The following is a 25,057-nucleotide window of genomic DNA, read 5'->3' as shown; positions in this document are numbered from 1 at the left end:
AAAATAGGTGCAGGAGTAGGCCATTCGGCCCCTCGAGCCTGCACTACCATTCAATAGGATCATGGCTGATCATTCACCTCAGTACCCCTTTCCTGCTTTCTCCCCATACCCCTTGATCCCTTTAGCCATAAGGGCCATATCTAACTCCCTCTTGAATATATCCAATGAACTGGCATCAACAACCCTCTGCGGTAGGGAATTCCACAGGTTAACAACTCTCTGAGTGAAAAAGTTTCTCCTCATCTCAGTCCTACATGGCTTACCCTTTATCCTTAGACTATGTCCCCTGGTTCTGGACTTCCCCAACATCGGGAACATTCTTCCCGCATCTAACCTGTACAGTCCCATCAGAATTTTATATGTTTCTATGAGATCCTCTCTCATTCTTCGAAACTCCAGTGAATACAGGCCCAGTCGATCCAGTCTCTCCTCATATGTCGGCGGCAGTCGGGAGCAGCGTCGAGGAGGTGCGTTGGTGAGGCCTATAAAAGGCACAGCAGGGAGTCCGGGGCCCAGCGTCGAGGAGGTCCGTTGGTGAGGCCTACAAAAGGCGAGCCGTTGCAGCTACAGGGAGAAGGCAAAAAAGAAGTAGAAAGAAACAGAAAGGTGACGTCACAGCCAAGGGGGTAAGTGATTGGCTGGTGATTGGTGAGTAGTTTTTATTTTTTCTCTTCTATAACAATGAGTAAACTTTAGCATTGTTGTTGCCTATCTAAGTCATGGCAGGAGAGCTTGGTTACGTGTTATGCTCCTCCTGTACCATGTGGGAACTCAGGGACGACTCCAGTGTCCCTGACGACTACGTGTGCGGGAAGTGTATCCGCCTCCAGCTCCTGACGGACCGCTTTGCGGAGTTGGAGCTGAGGGTGGATTCACTCTGGAGCATCCACGATGCTGAGAATGACGTGAGTAGCACGTGTAGCGAGTTGGTCGTACCGCATGTGAAGGGTCCACAGCCAAATAGGGAATGGAAGACCAGCAGGAAGAGCAGTGCAAGGAAGGTAGTGCAGTGGTCCCCTGTGGTCATCCCCCTGCAAAACAGATACACCGCTTTGAGTACTGTTGAGGGGGATGACTCATCAGGGGAGGGCAGCAGCAGCCAAGTTCATGGCACCGTGGCTGGCTCTGTTGCACAGGAGGGCAGGAAAAAGAGTGGGAGAGCGATAGTGATAGGGGATTCAATTGTGAGGGGAATAGAAAGGCGTTTCTGCGGCCGCAACCGAGACTCCAGGATGGTATGTTGCCTCCCTGGTGCAAGGGTCCAGGATGTCTCTGAGCGGGTGCAGGACATTCTAAAAAGGGAGGGAGAACAGCCAGTTGTCGTGGTGCACATTGGTACCAACGACATAGGTAAAAAAAAGGGATGAGGTCCTACGAAATGAATTCAAGGAGCTAGGAGCTAAATTAAAAAGTAGGACCTTAACAGTAGTAATCTCGGGATTGCTACCAGTGCCACGTGCTAGTCAGAGTAGGAATCGCAGGATAGCGCAGATGAATACGTGGCTTGAGCAGTGGTGCAGCAGGGAGGGATTCAAATTCCTGGGGCATTGGAACTGGTTCTGGGGGAGGTGGGACCAGTACAAACCAGATGGTCTGCACCTGTGCAGGACCGGAACCAATGTCCTAGGGGGAGTGTTTGCTAGTGCTGTTGGGGAGGAGTTAAACTAATATGGCAGGGTGATGGGAACCAATGCAGGGAGATAGAGGGAAACAAAAAGGAGACAAAAGCAAAAGACAGAAAGGAGATGAGGAAAAGTGGAGGGCAGAGAAACCCAAGGCAAAGAACAAAAAGGGCCTCTGTACAGCAAAATTCTAAAAGGACAAAGGGTGTTAAAAAAACAAGCCTGAAGGCTTTGTGTCTTAATGCAAGGAGTATCCGTAATAAAGTGGATGAATTAACTGTGCAAATAGATGTTAACAAATATGATGTGATTGGGATTACGGAGACGTGGCTCCAGGATGATCAGGGCTGGGAACTCAACATCCAGGGGTATTCAACATTCAGGAAGGATAGAATAAAAGGAAAAGGAGGTGGGGTAGCATTGCTGGTTAAAGAGGAGATTAATGCAATAGTTAGGAAAGACATTAGCTTGGATGATGTGGAATCTATATGGGTAGAGCTGCAGAACACCAAAGGGCAAAAAACGTTAGTAGGAGTTGTGTACAGACCTCCAAAGAGTAGTAGTGATGTTGGGGAGGGCATCAAACAGGAAATTAGGGGTGCATGCAATAAAGGTGCAGCAGTTATAATGGGTGACTTTAATATGCACATAGATTGGGCTAACCAAACTGGAAGCAATACGGGGGAGGAGGATTTCCTGGAGTGCATAAGGGATGGTTTTCTAGACCAATATGTCAAGGAACCAACTAGTGGGGAGGCCATCTTAGACTGGGTGTTGTGTAATGAGAGAGGATTAATTAGCAATCTCGTTGTGCGAGGCCCCTTGGGGGAAGAGTGACCATAATATGGTGGAATTCTGCATTAGGATGGAGAATGAAACAGTTAATTCAGAGACCATGGTCCAGAACTTAAAGAAGGGTAACTTTGAAGGTATGAGGCGTGAATTGGCTAGGATAGATTGGCGAATGATACTTAAGGGGTTGACTGTGGATGGGCAATGGCAGACATTTAGAGACCGCATGGATGAACTACAACAATTGTACATTCCTGTCTGGCGTAAAAATAAAAAAGGGAAGGTGGCTCAACCGTGGCTATCAAGGGAAATCAGGGATAGTATTAAAGCCAAGGAAGTGGCATAAAAATTGGCCAGAAATAGCAGCGAACCCAGGGACTGGGAGAAATTTAGAACTCAGCAGAGGAGGACAAAGGGTTTGATTAGGGCAGGGAAAATGGAGTACGACAAGAAGCTTGCAGGGAACATTAAGACGGATTGCAAAAGTTTCTATAGATATGTAAAGAGAAAAAGATTAGTAAAGACAAATGTAGGTCCCCTGCAGTCAGAATCAGGGGAAGTCATAACGGGGTACAAAGAAATGGCAGACCAATTGAACACGTACTTTGGCTCGGTATTCACTAAGGAGGACACAAACAACCTTCCGGATATAAAAGGGGTCAGAGGGTCTAGTAAGGAGGAGGAACTGAGGGAAATCCTTATTAGTCGGGAAATTGTGTTGGGGAAATTGATGGAATTGAAGGCCGATAAATCCCCAGGGCCTGATGGACTGCATCCTAGAGTACTTAAGGAGGTGGCCTTGGAAATAGCGGATGCATTGACAGTCATTTTCCAACATTCCATTGACTCTGGATCAGTTCCGATGGAGTGGAGGGTAGCCAATGTAACCCCACTTTTTAAAAAAGGAGGGAGAGAGAAAACAGGGAATTATAGTCCGGTCAGCCTGACATCGGTAGTGGGTAAAATGTTGGAATCAATTATTAAACATGTCAAAGCAGCGCATTTGGAAAGAGGTGACATGATAGGTCCAAGTCAGCATGGATTTGTGAAAGGGAAATCATGCTTGACAAATCTTCTGGAATTTTTTGAGGATGTTTCTGGTAGAGTGGACAAGGGAGAACCAGTTGATGTGGTATATTTGGACTTTCAGAAGGCTTTCGACAAGGTCCCACACAAGAGATTAATGTGCAAAGTTAAAGCACATGGGATTGGGGGTAGTGTGCTGATGTGGATTGAGAACTGGTTGTCAGACAAGAAGCAAAGAGTAGGAGTAAATGGGTACTTTTCAGAATGGCAGGCAGTGACTAGTGGGGTACCGCAAGGTTCTGTGCTGGGGCCCCAGCTGTTTACACTGTACATTAATGATTTAGACAAGGGGATTAAATGTAGTATCTCCAAATTTGCGGATGACACTAAGTTGGGTGGCAGTGTGAGCTGCGAGGAGGATGCTATGAGGCTGCAGAGTGACTTGGATAGGTTAGGTGAGTGGGCAAATGCATGGCAGATGAAGTATAATGTGGATAAATGTAAGGTTATCCACTTTGGTGGTAAAAACAGAGAGACAGACTATTATCTGAATGGAGATAGATTAGGAAAAGGGGAGGTGCAACGAGACCTGGGTGTCATGGTGCATCAGTCATTGAAGGTTGGCATGCAGGTACAGCAGGCGGTTAAGAAAGCAAATGGAATGTTGGCCTTCATAGCGAGGGGATTTGAGTACTGGGGCAGGGAGGTGTTGCTACAGTTGTACAGGACCTTGGTGAGGCCACACCTGGAGTATTGTGTACTGTTTTGGTCTCCTAACCTGAGGAAGGACATTCTTGCTATTGAGGGAGTGCGGCGAAGGTTCACCAGACTGATTCCCGGGATGGCGGGACTGGCCTATCAAGAAAGACTGGATCAACTGGGCTTGTATTCACTGGAGTTCAGAAGAATGAGAGGGAACCTCATAGAAATGTTTAAAATTCTGATGGGTTTCGACAGGTTAGATGCAGGAAGAATGTTCCCAATGTTGGGGAAGTCCAGAACCAGGGGTCACAGTCTAAGGATAAGGGGTAAGCCCAGGTGCAGACCGTCCAGTTTGTACTGGTCCCACCTCCCCCAGAACCGGTTCCAATATCCCAGGAATTTGAATCCCTTCCTTCTGCACCATTTCTCAAGCCACGTATTCATCTGAGCTGTCCTGCGATTCCTACTCTGACTAGCACGTGGCACTGGTAGCAATCCTGAGAATACAATCAAGCAGAGTCAGCATGATTTTATGAAAGGGAAATCGTGTTTGACAAATTTATTAGAGTTCTTTGAGGGTGTAACAATCAGGGTGGATAAAGAGCAACCAGTAGATGTAGTGTATTTGGATTTCCAAAAGGCATTCAATAAGGTGCCAGATAAAAGATTACTACACAAGATAAGAGTTCATGATGTTGAGGGTAATATATTATCATCATCATAGGCAGTCCCTCGGAATCAAGGAAGACTTTCTTCCACTCTTGCATGAGTTTTTAGGTGGCTGTACAATTCAATACGAGAACTGCAGTCTCAGTCGCAGATGGGACAGACAGATGTTGAAGGGAAGGGTGGACGGGGAGCCTGGTTTGCCGCACGCTCCTTCTGCTGCCTGCGCTTGATTTTTGCATGCTCTGATACTCGAGGAGCTGAGCGCCCTCCCGGGCGCTTTTCCTCCACTTAGGGCGGTCTTTGGCCAGGGACTCCCAGGTGTCAGTGGGGATGTTGCACTTTATCAGGGATGCTTTGAGGGTGTCCTTGTAACGTTTCCGCTGCCCACTTTTGGCTTGTTTGCTGTGAACAAGCCCGAGTTGAGCGCTTGCTTTGGGAGCCTCGTGTCTGGCATGCTAACTATGTGGCCTGCCCAGCGGAACTGATCAAGTGTGGTCAGTGTTTCAATGCTGGGGATGTTGGCCTGGATGAGGACACTAATGTTGGTGCGTCTGTCCTCCCAGGGGATTTGTAGGATCTTGCAGAGACATCGTTGGTAATATTTCTCCAGCGACTTGAGGTGTCGACTGTACACAGTCCACGTCGCTGAGCCATACAGGAGGGCAGGTATTACTATGGCTCTGTACACCATGAGCTTGGTGACAGTTTTGAGAGACTGGTCTTCAAACACTCTTTTCCTCAGGTGGCCGAAGGCTGCACTGGCGCACTGGAGGCGGTGGTAGATCTCATCGTCAATACCTACTCTTGTTAATAGAAGGCTCCCGAGATAAGGGAAGTGGTTCACGTTGTCAAGGCCGCGGCATGGATCTTGATGACTCAGGGGCAATGCTGTGCGGCGAGGACAGGTTGGTGGCGGACCTTTGTCTTACTGATGTTTAGCGTAAGGCCTATGCTTTCGTACGCCTCAGTAAATACTTCAAATATATACTGGAGTTCAGCCTCTGTGTGTGCACAGACGCAGGTGTCGTCCGCGTATTGTAGCTCGATGACAGAGGTTGGAGTGGTCTTGGACCTGGCCTGGAGACGGCGAAGGTTGAACAGCTTCCCACTGGTTCTGCAGTTTAGTTCTACTCCAGCGGGGAGCTTGTCAACTGTGAGGTGAAGCAGCAAAGAAGATTGAGAAGAGGGTTGGGGCGATGATGCAGCCCTGCTTGACCCCAGTCCGGACGTGGATTGGGTCTGTGATAGATCCGTTGGTAAGGATCACGGCCTGCATGTCATCGTGGGTGGAGCAAGCTGAGGATGGGTGACGTACTTCTGGGGGCATCCGAAATGGAGGAGGACGCTCCATAGACCCTCGCAGTTGACAGTGTCAAAGGCCTTTACAAGGTCGAAAAAGGCCATATATAAGGGCCGGTGCTGTTCTCTGCATTTTTCCTGCAGAAATTCACATCCATTGTGCCCCAGAGGGGACGAAATCCGCACTGCGCCTCCGGGAGGAGCTCCTCGGCCACGGGGAGAAGACAGTTGAGGAGGACTCTAGCGACGACTTTCCCAGTGGCTGATAGCAGGGAGATTCCTCTATAGTTGCTGCAGTCGGACTTGTACCTTTTTTTAAAGATGGTCACAATCACTACATCTCTAAGATCGCCCGGCATGCTCTCCTCCCTCCAGATGAGAGAAATGAGGTCATGTATTCGCGCCAGCAGTATATTAGAATGGATAGAGGATTGGCTAACTAACAGAAAACAAGAGTCAGGATAAATGGGTCATTTTCAGGTTGGCAAACAGTAACTAGTGGGGTGCCACAGGGATCAGTGCTGGGACCTCAACTATTTACAATCTATTTTAATGACTTGGATGAAGGGTCTGAGTGTAATGTAGCCAAATCTGCTGACGATACAAAGATAGGTGGGAAAGCAAGTTGTGAGGAGGACTCAAAGAATCTGCAACGGGTTAAGTGAGGTTAAGTGAGCAGGCAAAAATTTGGCAGATGGAGTATAATGTGGAAAAATATGAGGTTATCCACTTTAGTAGGAAGAATAGAAAAACAAAATATTATTTAAATGAGAGTGACTACAGAATACTGCAGTACAGAGAGATCTGGGGGTCCTCGTACATGAAGCACAAAAAGTTAGCATGCAGGTACAGCAAGTAATCAGGAAGATAAATGGAATGTTGGCCTTTATTGCAAGGGGGATAGAGTATAAAAGTAGGGAAGTCTTGCTACAACTGTATGGGGCATTGGTGAGACCACACCTGGAGTACTGCGTACAGTTTTGGTCTCCTTATTTAAGGAGGGATATACTTGCATTGGAGACAGTTCAGAGAAAATTCACTTGGGATGAAGAGGTTGTCTTATGAGGAAAGGTTGAGCAGGTTGGGCCTGTGCTCATTGGAGTTTAGAAGAATGAGAGGTGATCTTATTGAAACATATAAGATACGGAGGCTCGACAAGGTAGATGCTGAAAGGATGTTTCCCCTCGTGGGGGAATCGAGAACTAGGGGGCATAGTTTCAGAATAAGGGGTCGCTCATTTAAGACGGAAACGAGGAGGATTTTTTTCTCTCAGAGTATCGTGAATCTTTGGAATTCTCTACCCCAGAGAGGCTGTGGGAGCTGGCCATTAAATATATTCAAGGCTGAGATTCTTGAACTATTGGGGAGTTAAGGGTTATGGGGAGCGGGCAGGAAAGTGCAGTTGAGGCCAAGATCAGATCAGCCATGATCTTATTGAATGTCGGAGCAGGATTGAGGGGCCGTATGGCCTACTCCTGTTCCTATTTCTTATGTTAAAGGTTTATCTAGAAATAGCAAACATAGAGAATCGTCTTGCTCTCCTTACAATTTCACTTAAACATCGCAACCAGAGAAAATCTTGCCTCACTGATGGGGAAGATTAGAGGGAGCTTTACCCAACATCTGTGAGAGCCTAATGCTGACACTGGGAAACATAGGAAAATATTCCATTCCTCAGCACTGACATGCTTCAACTTGATAAGCACAAATTCAACAAAAAGAGTTTACATTCAAAGTGAAAAAGTGTAAATCTGACAGTTAATTAAGAGAACAAGCAGCCGCTGAGCCTTTCTCTGCAAAAGTGGGCCGTCACCTTTAATTATTTCATCCATCTGCAAACTCCAACAGGATTTCAAATAATATAAAAAGCAAGCTTTTCCTAACCCCACGTTATTAAATCATATCAATTAGAAAAATGGGTCAAAAAGTTATTTACCTTTTGAAACGCCAAGCAATCATGAATGGCGAGTACTTCACAGAAATAGAAATTTAAAAAAAATGATTATAATAATTTTAAGGAACACACACTGCACTGTCTGCAGCATAACCAGAACACCACATTATCCATCTCATAGGGATATCACACAATTGCTTTCACTCACTATAAATGAGGCCCATGTGGACCCTCATTTGCACAGATGTTTGTGCCTTATAGTAATACTGGGAATTAGGCTGGGCTGAAGCAATATGTGCTCCCTGTGGTTGAGTCTCTGCACCGGGGATTGTGCGTTCAGAAAATTGGCCCTATAATGTACCATGTATCGGTGCAAAGCATCTATATGTAGGTGCAATTCCACGATTCAGTGCTCCCAATGGGAAATCGTGGGTCTGGGCTTTTCTAAGCAGTGTCGGGAATCTACTTTCTACCTACAGGTACAACATCTCAAATCAAGCTGTCCGAAAATCGGACTTGTCCAAACACCAGATATTTTTGAGAAAATCCCATTTGATATTCAGTGAAAAAAAAAATCCGGAATTATTGTCCAGAAACCGGCGGGCCGCACTAGTTATCAGCATCGCCGCTATGTTTTAAATGGCATGCGATTGGTCTGAGCCTTGCCGGATGACCCTTGACCCGGCCCGATCTGACCTGACCCACGCCAATGTTATTCTACTTCATGTATTCCGTAATCCGGAAACATCCAAAAACCGGCACGGTCTTGGTCTCGAGGTTGCCAGATTTGAGATGTTGTACCTGTAGCTGCATTCATAACATCACAGGATCATAGAAGTTTACAGCATGGAAGGAAGCTATTTCGTCCATGCAGGCCACCAAGAGACTATCCAGCCTAATTCCACTTTCCAGCTCTCGGTCCGTGGCCCTGTAGGTTACAGCACTTCAGGTGCACATCCAAGTACTCTTTAAATGTGGTGAGGGTTTCTGTCTCTGCTACCCTTTCAGGCAGTGAGTTCCAGACCCCCACAACCCTCTGCGTGAAGAAATTTCCCCTCAAATCCCCTCTAAACCTTCTACCAATTGAAGGCTCTGTGCCTCAATGCGAGGAGTATTCGGAATAAGGTGGACGAATTATCTGCACAGATAGCAGTTAACGGTTATGATGTAATTGGCATCCCGGAGACATGGCTCCAGGGTGACCAAGGCTGGCAAAAGCTTCTATAGCTATGTGAAGAGAAAAAGATTAGTGAAGACAAATGTAGGTCCCTTGCAGTTGGATTCAGGTGAATTTATAATGGGGAACAAAGAAATGGCAGACCAATTGAACAAATACTTTGGTTCTGTCTTCACGAAGGAAGACACAAATAACCTTCTGGAATACTAGGGGACCGAGGGTCCAATGAGAAGGAGGAACTGAAGGATATCCTTATTAGGTGGGAAATTGTGTTTGGGAAATTGATGGGATTGAAGGCCGATAAATCCCCGGGGCCTGATAGTCTGCATCGCAGAGTACTTAAGGAAGTGGCCCTAGAAATAGTGGATGCATTGGTGATCATTTTCCAACAGTCTATCGACTCTGGATCAGTTCCGATGGACTGGAGGGTAGCTAATGTAACACCACTTTTTAAAAAGGGAGGGAGAGAGAAAACGGGTAATTATTGACCGGTTAGCCTGACATCAGTAGTGGGGAAAATGTTGGAATCAATTATTAAGGATGAAATAGCAGTCATTTGGAAAGCAGTGACAGGATCGGTCCAAGTCAGCATGGATTTATGAAGGGGAAATCATGTTTGACAAATCTTCTGGAATTTTTGAGAATGTAATTAGGAGAGTGGACAAGGGAGAACCAGTGGATGTGGTGTATTTGGACTTTCAAAAGGCTTTTGACAAGGTCCCACACAAGAGATTGGTGTGAAAAATCAAAGCACATGGTATTGGGGGTAATATACTGACGTGGATAGAGAACTGGTTGGCAGACAGGAAGCAGAGAGTCGGGATAAACTGGTCCTTTTCAGAATGGCAGGCAGTGACTGGTGGAGTGCCGCAGGACTCAGTGCTGGGACCCCAGCTCTTTACAATATACATCAATGATTTAGACAAAAGAATTGAGTGTAAAGTTTGCAGATGACACTAAACTGGGTGGTGGTGTGAGCTGTGAGGGGGACGCTAAAAGGCTGCAGGATGACTTGGACAGGTTAGGTGAGTGGGCAAATGCATGGCAAATGCATTATAATGTGGATAAATGTGAGGTTATCCACTTTGGGGGCAAAAACGCGAAGACAGATTATCTGAATGGTGGCAGATTAGGAAAAGGAGAGGTGCAATGAGACCTGGGTGTCATGGTTCATCAGTCATTGAAAGTTGGCATACAGGTGCAGCAGGTGGTGAAGAAATCAAATGGCATGTTGGCCTTCATAGCTAGGGGATTTGAGTATAGGAGCAGGGAGGTCTTACTGCACTTGTACAGGGCCTTATTGAGGCATCACCTGGAATATTGTGTTCAGTTTTGGTCTCCTAATCTGAGGAAGGACGTTCTTGCTATTGAGGGAGTGCAGCGAAGGTTCACCAGACTGATTCCTGGGATGGCTGGACTGACATATGAGGAGAGACTGGATCAACTGGGCCTTTATACATTGGAGTTTAGAAGGATGAGAGGGGATCTCATAGAAACATAAGATTCTGACGGGACGGGACAGGTTAGATGCGGGTAGAATGTTCCCGATGTTGGGGAAGTCCAGAACCGGGGGACACAGTCTTAGGATAAGGGGTAGGCAATTTAGGACTGAGATGAGGAGAAACTTCTTCACTCAGAGAGTTGTTAACCTGTGGAATTCCCTGCCGCAGAGAGTTGTTGATGCCAGTTCATTGGATGTATTCAAGAGGGAGTTAGATATGGCCCTTACGGCTAAGGGGGTCAAGGGGTATGGAGAGAAAGCAGGAAAGGGGTACTAAGGGAATAATCAGCCATGATCTTATTGAATGGTGGTGCAGGCTCGAAGGGCCGAATGGCTACTCCTGCACCTATTTTCTATGTTTCTATGTTTCTATGCCCCCTGGTTGTTGACCCCTCTGCTAAGGGAAATAGGCCCTTTCTATCCACTATATCTAGGTCACTCATAATTGTATACACCTCACCGAGGTCTCCCCTCAGCCTCCTCTGTTCCAATGAAAACAAATTCAGCCTATCTATTGTGTCCTCATAGCTGAGATTCTCCACTCCCAGCAACATCCTCTTAAATCTCCTCTGTACCCTCTCCAGTGCAGTCACGTCCTTCTTGTAATGCGGTGACCAGAACTGCACGCAGTACTCCAGCTGCGGCCTAACCAGTGTTTTATACAGTTCAAGCATAACCTCCCTGCTCTTGTACTCTATGCCTCGGCTAATAAAGGTAAGTATTCCATATGTCTTCTTCACCACCTTATCTACCTGGCCTGCTACCTTCATGAATCTGTGGACTTGCACTCCAAGGTCCCTTTGTTCCTCTACACTTCTCAGTATCCTACCATTTAATGTGTATTCCCTTTCCTTGCTCGCCCTCCCGAAATGTATTACCTCACACTTCTCCGGATTAAATTCCATTTGCCACTGTTCTGCCCCCTGACCAGTTAATTTATATCGCCTGCAGCTTCATTACCAACCACACGGCCGATTTTAGTATCATCTGCAAACTTCTTCATCATACCCCCGACATTCAAGTCTAGATCATTGATGTATATCACAAAAAGCAAGGGACCTAGCACTGAGCCCCACTGGAAACATCCTTCCAGTCGCAAAAACATCCATCAACCTTTGCTTCCTGCCTCTGAGCCAATTTTGGATCCAACTTGCCACTTTCTGGATTAAGACAGAAAGACTTGCATTTCTATAGCGCCTGTCACGACCTCAGGCCATCCCAAAGCACTTTACAGCCAATGAAGGACTTTTGAAATATCGTCACTGTTTAAAGCATTGTAAACTGAGGCTGTAATAAGCGTGCTTTGAAAGTGTTTACTAGAAATCTCTCAATGATAGCTGAATGATAGTGTACTGTTGTAACTCTGTTCTTATAATTTCCCTCTGTATCACGGGCTTTGAAAAGGCGAGGAGATAATACTAACAACATTCTTAAACACATGTTTAATTATAATCAAGGTTACTGATTTGCACTTTCCTCACAAATATGCATGCAGCTGTTCGAATGTCGCCCTAAAATACCACTAACCATTCCATAGTACAGTTTAATAGAGTCACAATTTAACATACAATCATCAAAAGTCAGTTGCTCTGATAATGTTACTTGAGATAATATCGTATATCCCCTGACTCACAGAGAGCCATACCACAGGATAAAAGAGAGTGCGTAAGCCTATAACCTAACCTATAGCTTTACGAGGCCTCTGCGTAGCTCTCCCAATGCCTTTGAATCCCTTCGATCTCATTCTTACTGGCAGGTATCCATTTTATCTATATTTACTTGATTTCAGGTGACTATTTAACACAATAATCACCTGCTGTCACCAGCACATTCCTGAGGTATTTTCCCTGGAGATGAGCAAGCTCGCAAATGATGCATTCATCTATCATGGGGAGGTTTTTGGTAAACAATCTGTTTTTAACAGTCTAGCATGGTTGAAAATGCATTGATGAATGACAAGGAGAGAGAGATCACTGCACTTTCAAAGATGCTTATTACAGCCTCAATTTATAACACTTAAAATGTACAGCTGTGCTTTAGCATTTTGTTCTGCGTGGATAATAAATGACCCAAGTACTTTTTTATGATGAGATCCATCTGAAGTGCTTCAACCAAAATGTACGATGCTTATTAAAGGGAGGAGGATAATGCTGGGGACTGGATCCTCTTCCATTTTCCACGTCTCCCCCAGTATCTAGTTAAGGTTGCTTCATCAAGAGTAGATTCCAAACCTTGATTTTCTACCGAAGAGTTGGGTTTGACTCGATCACATAGAAGGTTAGAACCGCAGAGGTTTAAATACACAGAAGGAGCTCATTTCGTTCTAGCTGGCTCTTTGCTAAAGCAATCCAAAGCTAATCCCTCGCCACTGCTCTGTCCCCAAAGCACTGTACCTTCTTAAAATTCTACATGGATTACAAATGTTACCAGTAGATAATGATTGCTATATTGAGCTTGGTTCTATGAAGACCCTCTGCTTCCACATCTTATCATTGTCACAATTAAATTATAACTCCATTGGCGCTTGGTGATGCCAGTTACTGATACAAGTGCAATCTCACTAGTAACAGAAACCAATGTTACACTGCCTCATACAGACAAATTGTGTCCATTGGTTTGGTTCAACCCAACAATTGTGCCGTTATTAAGGGGCCATTATTAAGGGGAAGCTAGATCAGTACACAAGGGAGAAAGGAATAGAAGGCGAGGCTGATAGGTTCAAGTGCAGTCAGGTGGGAAAGCACTCATATGGAGCATATACATGTTGGGCCAGTATCACTGACACAATGTCAGCTGTGGCTCAGTGGGTAGCACACTTGCCTCTGAGTCAGAAGGTTGTGGGTTCAAGACCCACTCCAGGGACTTGAGCACATAAATCTAGGCTGACATTCCAGTGGGGTGCTGCACTGTCAGAGGTGCTGTCTTTTGGATGAGATATTAAACTGAGGCCCCATCTGCCCTCTCAGGTGGATGTAGAAGATCCCATGGCACTATTTCGAAGAAGAGCAGGGGAGTTATCGTCGGTGTCCTGGCCAATAGTTATCCCTCAAACAACATAACAAAAATAGTTTATCTGGTCATTGTCAGATTGCTGTTTGTGTGAGCTTGCTGTGTGCAAATTGGCTGTCGCGTTTCCCACATTGCAACAGTGACTACACTCTAAAAGTACCTAATTGGCTGTAAAGTGCTTTGAGATGTCTGGTGGCCATTAAAGGTACTATATAAATGTAAGTTTTTCTTTTTCTGTGAGCGTTTCGATATGAGATGTGGGTGGAGCATACTCTACCACAGAAAGTTGTTGAGGCCAATTCACTAAATATATTCAAAAAGGAGTTAGATGAGGTCCTTACTGCTAGGGGGATCAAGGGGTATGGCGAGAAAGCAGGAATGGGGTACTGAAGTTGAATGTTCAGCCATGAACTCATTGAATGGCGGTGCAGGCTAGAAGGGCCGAATGGCCTACTCCTGCACCTATTTTCTATGTTTCTATGTTTCTATGTTTCTTTAGAAACAAGTGTGCTCATTATTTTTGTATCTGCTCCTGCATTTTAAACGCTGCTAAATGATTTCACTGCAAACAGCCTGCGGTCAGTAATTTGTCCCAGCTTTTGTGGGCTGAAGGAAAGAGCGAAAAGAACGGTCGATGAGAAATGCACTGATAGCTGAAAGTAATTACCACAGGCATTATCTGGGGCAAATCTGTTGGCAAACCTAAAAGGTTTTCCTGCAAGAAGGAAACAGGATTTTAGATGAGAAAAGCAAACAAAAAACAACTGACAGAAAACTTCTGACCACAGCGGAAAAGGAAAAGCAGCTCTTGTGACTAGAATTTATAAATTTGTCCCTTGATCAAAAGGGAGACTTTTGGTCCTGCACAGAGATACGAAATATATGTGCAGAATTATGGCCTGGCCATTAAACATACCCATTAACCGGCCCAACATTGCCAAGTTCTTAGTAAGTGCAGTCGACAACGACACAGAACCACGAGCACTTGACACACTGATCGCGCGCAGAAGGCACAGATGGGAGTTTGACAATTTCTCATTGCTTGTTCCATTTCACAGAATTCAACACATCTGGCATTCAGTAGAAAGCATCTTTGCACTAATTTGTTTGTCACTGTATATTGAAACTACTATCTGTCATCTTGTCATGTTTTTGTTGTCCCAAGCTGTATGAAGACATGGCAAGTCACAAGCTTCAGTCGTTGGCCCCCTTGGGACTCAGTCGTGCAAAGTGCCACCTGTTCTCAACCTCAGCACCTTCTGGGCCACTGCAGATGCTGGCAGATGAAAGCGCGAGTCAGCATTCTTCACGCAGCTGATGGGACTGTACACACTACAGGCCCAAGCTCTGCAATGGCCATTGTTTTCTGGAGGGCATTCATTAATAATGCAAACTGACACAGTAGCTACATCGTCGGCACATCATTTATTTATATGCTGTTAAACACTGCTACTTTCTTTTTCAAAGCTGTTTGTATGTTTAATGTGATAAAAATCTGGCCCAAGTCTCTCGAGATGCAGTTCCCACCAAGCAGTGTAATTATTATTATAAGTCATAATTTATCTGCTGGCTATATTTAAACACAAATGGGCTAGAAATTCGTTGACGTAGCGCCACCCGTTAGCGCCCGAGAGGCCGCTAAGCATCTACCGCCCGAGCGCTGCGCTATGTCAGCCTGTTGCGATCTTCATTGCTGGTTTAGCGGTGGCGCTGTCATTTAGCTCTGCGCACTCTAGCGCCACCCATTTGGTGACGTCACGTGCGTGCCACGCTCTTAGTGCCACGCTCACCAACTTGCCGCTTTCGCCTGCCGCAGTGCCTGACACTACACCCAACAGTGGAAGCAAGCGCTGCAACGAGGATCCCGGGTCGATATCACAGAATCATAGAAATTTACAGCACGGAAGGAGGCCATTTTGACCCATCGTGTCCGCGCCGGCCGACAAAGAGCTATCCAGCCTATTCCCACTTTCCAGCTCTTGGTTCGTTGCCTTGCAGGCGACTCTCCTCCATACCATATCTGGTGCAATCACATCTTTCCTGTAATGTGGTGACCAAAGTTGCACGCAGTACTCCAGCTGTGGCCTAACTAGGGTTTTATGCAATTCAAGCATAACCCCCCTGCTCTTGTATTCTATGCCTCGGCTAATAAAGTCAAATATTTCATATGCCTTTTTAACCACCTTAGCTACCTGGCCTGCTTCCTTCAGGGATCTGTGGACCTGCACTCCAAGGTCCTTTTGTTCCTCTACACTTTTCAATGTCGTACCATTTAATGTGTATTCCCTTGCCTTGTTAGATCTCCCAAATGCATTACCTCACACTTCTCCAGATTAAATTCCATTTGCCACCTGACCAATTCATTGATATCTTCCTGCAGTCTACAGCTTTCTTCTTCATTAACCACATGGTCAATTTTTGTATCATCTGCAAACTTCTTAATTATACCCCCTACATTCAAGTTTAAATCATTGATGTATACCACAAAAAGCAAGGGACCCAGCACTGAGCCCTGCTTAACCCCACTGGAAACAGCCTTCCAGTCACAAAAACACCCATCAACCATTGATCTCTGCTTCCTGCCTCTGAGTAAATTTTGGATTCAACTTACCACTTTGCTCTGGACCCCATGGGCTTTTGGAGGACTGACCAGGTAAGTATTCAGATTGCACTTTATTTACAGTTACTTACATTTCTGACCTCTAGAAGACAGTTGCTAATGTTTCTTCCATTTCCTTGCAGTTTTTGCTAGGTCCACCTCACCATCTCTTTAGGCGCTAGGATGCCGGTATCCTAAAGCTTAAACTTCAGTCATGCTCCTGCGCTCCCTCCTCATTAGCATGATAAGAGGAGTGTGGACCACTTCAGTTGGCGCTCCACTGTCCTCTTGGGGTGCTAAAAATGAATATCCCGGTTGGAGGTGGTAAACATCGCCCAGCGCTAAAGTTAGCGACCAGACACCGCCTCAAACAGGGCTATACTGAATTATTTTCTATGTTTCTATGGCCGAGATGAGGAGAAACTTCTTCACCCAGAGAGTGCTGAACCTGTGGAATTCTCTACCACAGAAGGTTGTTGAGGCCAATTCACTAAATATATTCAAAAAGGAGTTAGATGTAGTCCTTACTACTAGGGGGATCAAGGGGTATGGCGAGAAAGCAGGAATGGGGTACTGAAGTTGCATGTTCAGCCATGAACTCATTGAATGGCGGTGCAGGCTCGAAGGGCCGAATGGCCTACTCCTGCACCTATTTTCTATGTTTCTATGTTTCTATGTTTAGCCTAAAGAATCTAAGGTATTTCTGTTTTTGGTACATAGAGTAACATGTTTCTTTCTGAAAGGCTTTTTTTAAACAAAATGATTCTTGCTTTTTTAACGTGTAATATTGTATTTGCTTCTTTCTCAAAAGACCTGCTTTACCAGCCTTGCAAGAGTTCTGTTGATTTCTTAATGACTAAAATGTGAGAATTGAAACAGATAGCTTCTAAGGATAAATTAGTGCAAAGATGCTTTTTACTGAATGCCAGATGCGTTGAATTCTGTGAAATGGAACAAGCAGTGAGAAATTGTCGAACTCCCATCTGTGCCTTCTGTGCGCTATCAGTGCGCCAAGGAATCTGTAGATCACAATCAGCAGTCAGGAGGTCCACGCATTAACACCACCCCCCCCCCCTCCCCCGGCCTCAATATCTCTTCACTGCTCAGTCTTTTGCAAGTTTAGGAGGTTTCACGATATGAAGGTCTAGAGAATCGCTTATCGAGCCCTTCAGTGAAGAGCAGGTTCAGCAAGAGATGGCCAAAGAGAGGAATCTGACAGATGGGGAGACAAATACAGACAGGTGGGTGTGGAGACAAAACACCCATGTTAGCGTCGAAATGACTTTTGTGCCTTATTCTGCTGTCCACTATTTTAATGGAGATGCTAACCTGTTCATTTTGAATAGATTAATGCATCCATGAAATTACCAGACAGGGTTAGTTCATACGAATGTGTTCGATGTTCATCAACTACAACAGCAGCTTGCATTAATATGTGAAAAGCCCCAAGGTGCTTCGCAGGCACATAATCTGACAAAAAAAACTGACACCAAGCCAAAGAAGCAGACATTAGGACAGGTGACCAAAAGCTTGGTCAGAGAGGTAGGTTTTAAGGAGCGTCTTAAAAGAGCAGAGAGTGAGGTGGAGAGGCGGAGAGGTTTGGGGAGGGAATTCCAGAGACACTATTATTGCACTCTAATTTCTAGGGTAGAGTATCCCTGGGATAAGAAGGGGTGGGAAAACAAAAGTTCCTGCTCCTGATCAGTGTGTATGTAGGTATAGATGTTGGGTTGGCTGTGATGCCCCCCAAAGTTGAAAAGCTCATTGACACTTACTGTCTTGGCTCATGCAAGATGAGTGCTCAGTTCGGTGAGGGACTGGAGGCCTGGTGGTCGAATGGAACCATACCCCAGCATGAACCACTGTCCTCAGAACAGCAGAAGGAGAACAAACTGGAGGAAGAAAAAGGAATGGGAGAATGTCAGCACAGCTCATTTGTAGCACTGGAGTGCCTGCCCATCCCGTCCTTCCCCCCAAGGTCGGAAGGCTGTGGGTTGGCGTAGCCAGCAAAATACTGGCCCAGCTTTTGGTCACCTGTGTTGCATTGTGGGAGGTGCCAGCCCTCACTTGTGACATTTACTTGCGATTCTGTGTGTCTATTTAGGTGGGCATTAACGATCCCATTGCCCTGTTTGAAGAAGAGCGGCAAGTTCTCCTGCTGGTGTCAGGGCCTACATTTCGCCTTTAGTGTCAGCCATGGCTCAGTGGGTAGCACACTTGCCTCTGAGTCAGAAAGTTGCGGGTTCCAGTCCCACTCCAGGGACTTGAGCACATAAATCTAGGCTGATACTCCAGTGCAGTGTTGAGGGTGTGCCGCGCTGTCCGAGGTGCCGTCTTTCAGATGAGACATTAAATCGAGGCCTCATCTGCTCTCTTAGATGGATGTAAAAGGTCCCATGGTACTATTTTGAAGAAGAGCAGGAAAATTATCCCCGTTGTCCTGGCCAATATTTATCCCTCAATCTGGTCATTATCACATTGCTGTTTGTGGGAGCTTGCTGTGTCAAATTGTCTGCCATGTTTTCTGCAGTGCAACAGTGGCTGTACTTCAAAAGTACTTCATCAGCTGTAAAGTGCTTTGAGGCGCCCAGTGGTTGTGAAAGGCGTTATGTAAATGTAAGTCTTTTGTTCTTCAATCAACGTCACCAAAAACGAGTCATTCACCTCATTGCTGTCTGTGACTGGCACAGATGATCGCCATCTACAGTCACATAATACCCATCACTGCATACAGTGAGGGGGCTAAATGGCCTACTCCTGCTCCTAGGTTTCTCTGCACAGAAGTAATTTATCCTGTGAAGATGTTTGAGAAATTCTGACAACACGATAAGGATGCAGGTATTACATTTTTCTTTCCTAATTGATAGTATTAATGCTCGATTGTGTTTCACACTGTTGTGACTGCAGCTTGAAGTGCTGTGCAGCTGTGAAATCTTCAGCAACATCATTCAGCAACAAAGTTTGAGGACTCGGTAGCAGTGCAGAGAGCAGCTGTGAAATGCTTTATTTGGTTGGAACGAAGCAATGTCAGCAATTCTCAAATTCTTACAGCAACACCTTTCAGAAACAGGAAGCTTGACAGTGATGCTATCCACCCAACTTTACTTTACTGAATCGTACAAAGCTCTCCTCGGATAGAGATGGTAGGCTTGAAAATCCCTAGGCAATGATTCCAGCACTCATTCCCAGACTGTACCTGCAGCATCAATGGGAGGGCATCTCATTTTGCGTAACCCTGGTGGGCACCCATGTCACTGCGGGCATACCTTGGGCACCTGGCAGCCCCATTCTGCTGGAAATTCTTGTTCCATCAGAGGGAAGGCCCCTTTGGGCCCCATTGCCAAGATGACAGATACTTAAAATGTTTTTAAAAAATCAACATTCACCTTCAGGTGTCCAGGCCACTTCCAGAGTCTGAAGCCCCCACCGTACCCTTCCCCAAGGATCCACCTGTGTCCTACTGGAGGGTGGCACACTTTGTCTGACTTGGCGTACCGGTCTCCAGACTTATGCCGGGTCCCGTTAGGGTCAGGGTGACAGGAACTCCCAACGCAAGGAGCCCTTGCCCCCAGACCTGTCCCCTCTCCCATTTTATGTCATTGATCTTGTTTGAAAGAAAGAAAGACTTGCATGACCACCAGACGTCTCAAAGCGCTATACAGCCAATGAAGTACTTTTGGAGTGTAGTCATTGTTGTAATGTGGGAAACATGGCAGACAATTTGTGCACAGCAAGCTCCCACAAACAGCAATGTGATAATGACCAGATAATCTGTTTTTGATATGTTGATTGGGGGATAAATATTGGCCAGGACACCAGGGATAACTCCCCTGCTTTTCTTTGAAATAGTGCCATGGGATCTTTTACGTCACCTGTGGGAGCAGACGGGGCCTCAGTTTAAGGGGCGTGCACTCCTTTAGCACTGCACTGGAGTATCAGCCTAGATTATTGTGCTCAAGTCTCTGCACCGGGGCTCGAACGCACAACTTACTGACTCAGAGGCAAGGGTGCTACCCACTGAGCCAAAGCTGACACAGCAGGTCTACCCCAAAACAAGGCCACTGGAAACGCCCGTTTCAAGCTGGGACCCAACGGCCAACAAATTGGATTGCGTCCGAATTGAAGTGTGGTCCAAGTGCTGCGCACTCTGTCCGTGCCTGATGAGGCCGGTGACTGGACCACGGCAAATTGGCCCGCCAGCCTCATGGCTCGTTACCAGCGGGAGTCACACCACGGCCCCAGGGACAGATTGCTGGTCTCACTGGGTGGCTGCATTGGCCAGCTCAGATGGCGGCTCGGTCCTGAGGAGAGTCTGGGGAGGAGAGGATGGGGAGAGCAGTGACCAGCAATGGCCCGCGGATTTGCTGTGGAGCCGAGAGGAGCAGTGCAATAATTTTTAAAAGTTGAAACTGACCTTTCCGGCGCAGCCTCCAGCGGCCCCTTTAAGGTTCATTGGTTTAGCTGCCGAGCGGCTGAAGAAACTGACCGCAGCTTTGCACGTCACGTGATGTGGTCAGTCGCAGTCGAATTTTTGCAAAGAAGGCCTCAAACAGGCTTTAGGCCCCCTAATTTGACATTAAAAGAGTCTAACTCCTTTCCCAGGTGCACGTACAGGACACCTGCGAAGAAGGCCAAACCAATCTGGTGGGCGGTGAGCATGCATACACTGCTCATTCTAACCCATAACTGGTGTTTTACATCTGGGAAATGGCTGCAGCATGATTCAATATCAAACCAATATATCCGGTTCCCGGTCGAGTTTCTGGCCATTCCACCCCACCAGCTGAGTAAATTCGGGCTTAATATTCAATTCTTTGGATAATGATCAGATTTAAGCTATTTTCAGGCAAGTGGTGATGACAACTGTAAAACACTGCAAATTAGAGGGGGGGTCACTCAAAAAAGGCTCAGCTGCATTTGTCAGAGCCAGCAGCCTCCATGTTATACAATGCCTCGCTGCACCCAGTAATGGAGTAGTGTAGGTCAGGGTGGAAGGCTACAGAGAAGACACACACTCCTGGCCTCTGTCCAACCCAAAGCCATGCAGCCTAAACAGCTGGATGTGAATGGCCCGCTCCACCCTGTGCTATATCGGAGATTTGTGGCTAGGCTGACCCTGGCAGACTGCTATAAATAAAGAACTTGCATTGATCTGGCGCTGATCCCGACCTCAGGATGTCCCAAAGCGCTTTACAGCCAATGAAGAACTTCTGAAGTGTAGTCACTGTTGTAATGTAGGAAATGCGGCAGCTAATTTACGCACAGCAAGCTCCCACAAGCAGCAATGAGATGAGCGACCAGTTCACTTGTATTAGTGATGTTGGTTGAGGGGTAAATATTGGCCAGGACCCCGGGGGGGAGGGAACTCCCTTGCTCCTTTTCTATTGTGAGCACAACAGGTATTCCAGCGCTTAAAGGCAAGCATTTCTGTTTATGCTCAAAACACAACAGCTGCTGCTGCAGCTACACTTGAGCTTTGCGCAGCAGACCGAAATGTCTGAATGGAACACCAGGTGTGAAACTCCTCGCAACCCTTCTCCCGTCTGAAGGTGCTCCCTCTCTTCCTCCCCCTCTCTCTCCCATGCGGTGATAGATAGATAGACTTGCATTTATATAGCGACTTTCACGACCACCGGACGTTAAAATGCTTTACAGCCAATGAAGTACTTTTGAAGTCACTGTTGCAATGCAGAGATGTCCATTTTAGGCACGGGGTTTAAATGCAGGGCTCATTATCCTTTGCTGGAGCAGGAACTACAGAGCATTTCTGGCATCTCAAAGATCTGTCAACAATCACTGGAGTCAAATCTGTGAGCCCCTTATCCTCATTACAATTGACTCCAGCTATGCCCAGTTTTGCCAGGTGAAAGTCAGTGTATAGCACTACTGACAGCACCATTTGGATCTTGATCCTGCTATTGCCTCTGATCTTCAGAAGACACCGAAGATTAATGGTGTCCTTACTACAGCCTTGTGCGTACAGCTTCTGGTGAGTGAGTGAAACCCTTGGCTATTAAAAGTCATGTTTTAAGCACACATGCCAACTCAGAAAACTTACAAAAGGCTGACAAACGGCTTCAAAAAGAAAAATGCTGCCACAGCCAGACGAGCTGACAACTCAACAAAAACATTCGACAACTCAAAGAGGCCCAGAACCTGCGCCAATGCTTTATGGTGACTAAAGAAATTAAACTCCAAGAGATTTTCCAGTGTGTTGGCATCCTGCACACGTAGAAATGGCTACACACCTCACAGCCCTTTCCTGCTGGGTCCTGGGGAAAGGCGATAAATTCATTAACCCTGGCAGACACAGCACATTTGTGACCTGCTGTATGCAGCCCGACTGGTGTTGCGCATGTCTCTAGCTGTAGCCTGAAATGACCCTGATGACCAGCAGGTCAGGGCTGAAATGCCACAGGCAGTGCGGTGCCAGCTGTGGTCATGGGCATAACCGCTATGCTACCGTACCCCTATCTGCTGGTGCAGATGGGAACAGATACCTCTACCAACAACGTCTGACGGAGTGAGGTTTTCCACTTTTTTCTGCAGATGTTGGGTTGCAGGTGAAGGTGTCCTTATTAGACAGTGAGGGTGGTAAGGTTTGAGGGAGAAAGAGGTGGAGGATGGCAGCAGATGGTCAGAGGAAGGTTTGTTCGGGGAGAGCTCCCTAGGGAGCTGCTATCCCACCCGCCATCTTGGATAATGAGTCTTGTGAACATTACGATCAGGCCAACATCCCCAGCATCAAAGCACTGACCACACTCGACCAGCTCCATTGAGCGAACCACTTTGTTCACATGCCTGACACAAGACTCCAAAAGCAAGTGCTCTGCTCGGAACTCCTACATGGCAAGTGAGCCCCAGTTGGGCAGAGGAAATGTTTCAAGGACACCCTCAAAGCCTCCTTGATAAAGTGCAACATCCCCACCGACATCTGGGAGTCCCTGGCCAAAGACCACCCTAAGTGGAGGAAGTGCATCCGGGAGGGCGCTGAGCACCTCGAGTCTCGTCGCCGAGAGTATGCAGAAATCAAGCGCAGGCAGCGGAAGGAGCGTGCGGCAAACCAGACTCCCCGCCCACCCTTTCCTTCAACCACTGTCTGTCCCACCTGTGACAGAGACTGTAATTCGCGTATTTGACTGTTCAGTCACCTGAGAACTCACTTTTAGAGTGGAAGCAAGTCTTCCTCGATTTCGAGGGACTGCCTATGATGATGATGACTTATCTAACTTCCCCTTAAATGCATACAAAGAAAGAGCTGCAAAAAGCAGTGTGAGAAAAAACCTGTGAGGGATATCAAGCACAAGTATATTTAGAGAAAGAGGATGGCTAAGAGTATTCAGCCTGCCCATGGGCCAGAAAGTGGTGCGGTGCCTTTTCGCACCCCTTTAGCATACCCCACTAATGAAGCTTCCATCTCTTCAGGCAGGTGCTTCAGATGCCTGTCTTAGACTCGACAGAAAGGGATCTTCAACTAGTGGAAATCTGGCAGATATGATTTCTACTGCATTTCCTGACCTCTACCATTCCTGTTCGCGCTCGAAATCTTCGGTTATATTGGGCGAGTTAGAACGATGTTTTCACCTGTGGGCACTCAAGCCTGATTTTGACAGATCTGCTGTCTGACAACTGTAGTGGATTAAGTTCTGAACTCCTGAACCCAGTTCCTATTTCGGGATAGCCCATCGCACAAAACTGCCCATAATTCAGCATTAATTGAAAGAGAATTTGCACTCACTTTCAAAGGAAGCATACGGATAGGTGGTGGGAGAAATGGAAATGTCCCACTGCTGCAGTTTGGACGTGTTTATCTGAAGTTGAGGTAAAGGTAAATTGCTGAGGCAAAGCAAAGGGAGCTTTGACTTGAATCCAATCTGTGTCATACCTGATGTAGCAGTGCTGTCACTGTCCATAATACTGTAGGAACGCTCCATTCTGCACCACTGACATCAATGAACACAAACATTTATCCTCACATAGCATAAATCCTATTCATATGAGACATGTAATTTCTTACAGTATGTTTAAATCCGTTATTTGTGCTATCGAACTGCAAGTTCAGTTTATATATGTCATGCGACAGTATTAGTTTTTGTACACATGGATTCTTTCTGGTTGAATTAAGATGACATAGCAGGTCGACGTGCCAGTTTGCAAACTAATCACGTCTGAGGAGATGCAGTTCATATGGGAAATGTTTGAACTTCCCCTGCCCTTGGAACAATTCCCATTAAGACCAAGTTTAAAAATACTAACACATTATTTGATTTCAAAGTTATCTTGATTCCATTGTATAAACATAGCACACAATTGGAAACAGCAGCTATTGACTCCCCATTCAAAGGTATCGAGCAGTGTGATGTTTCTGTACTTGAACGATAGATACGAAGTCGCCGAAAGTTAAGTCAAGTCATTTCAAGTCTAATTCTTTTTTAACGATGTGGTAAGTGTTAATTACTGCCAGTCAACATCTTTGGCACTGAAAATTAACAATTACAAGTGTGGAGTCTCATTCTTTCAGATTTTAATTGTTGTTGGAGATTCAAAAACAATTTTTTAAAATGTTTTCTTTTTGTCAATATTATTTTTTCTCTCTCTATTAATCCAGAGCGCAGCAGCATAGAGTGGCATTTGTGAGTTTGGTAAGTGGGTGAGTTTTAAGGGTTATTCTCTTTAAACCATTTGGAAGCTGGAGTAAATTGTTAGTGGCAATTGCCAGTAGCTTCTAAGTAAGTAGCAGTTTAATTTAAAGGGGAAAAGTTAAATA

General features: G+C 46.0%; 1 protein-coding gene across 1 annotated transcript in view; it reads right to left on the bottom strand.

The window, feature by feature from the left end:
* Positions 1-25,057, bottom strand: part of adarb2 (adenosine deaminase RNA specific B2 (inactive)) — an 832,900-nt gene that overhangs the window by 491,560 nt on the left and 316,283 nt on the right. Inside the window, exon 2 of the mRNA XM_070880093.1 lies at positions 18,066-18,182. Coding sequence (XP_070736194.1) covers positions 18,066-18,182 — 117 coding nt within the window. The remainder of the gene's footprint in view (positions 1-18,065; positions 18,183-25,057) is intronic.

The sequence above is a fragment of the Pristiophorus japonicus genome, chromosome 5, assembly GCF_044704955.1.
Source record: "Pristiophorus japonicus isolate sPriJap1 chromosome 5, sPriJap1.hap1, whole genome shotgun sequence".
In the NCBI taxonomy this organism is placed as follows: Eukaryota; Metazoa; Chordata; class Chondrichthyes; family Pristiophoridae; genus Pristiophorus; species Pristiophorus japonicus.
This window is presented reverse-complemented; position numbering and strand designations above follow the sequence as displayed.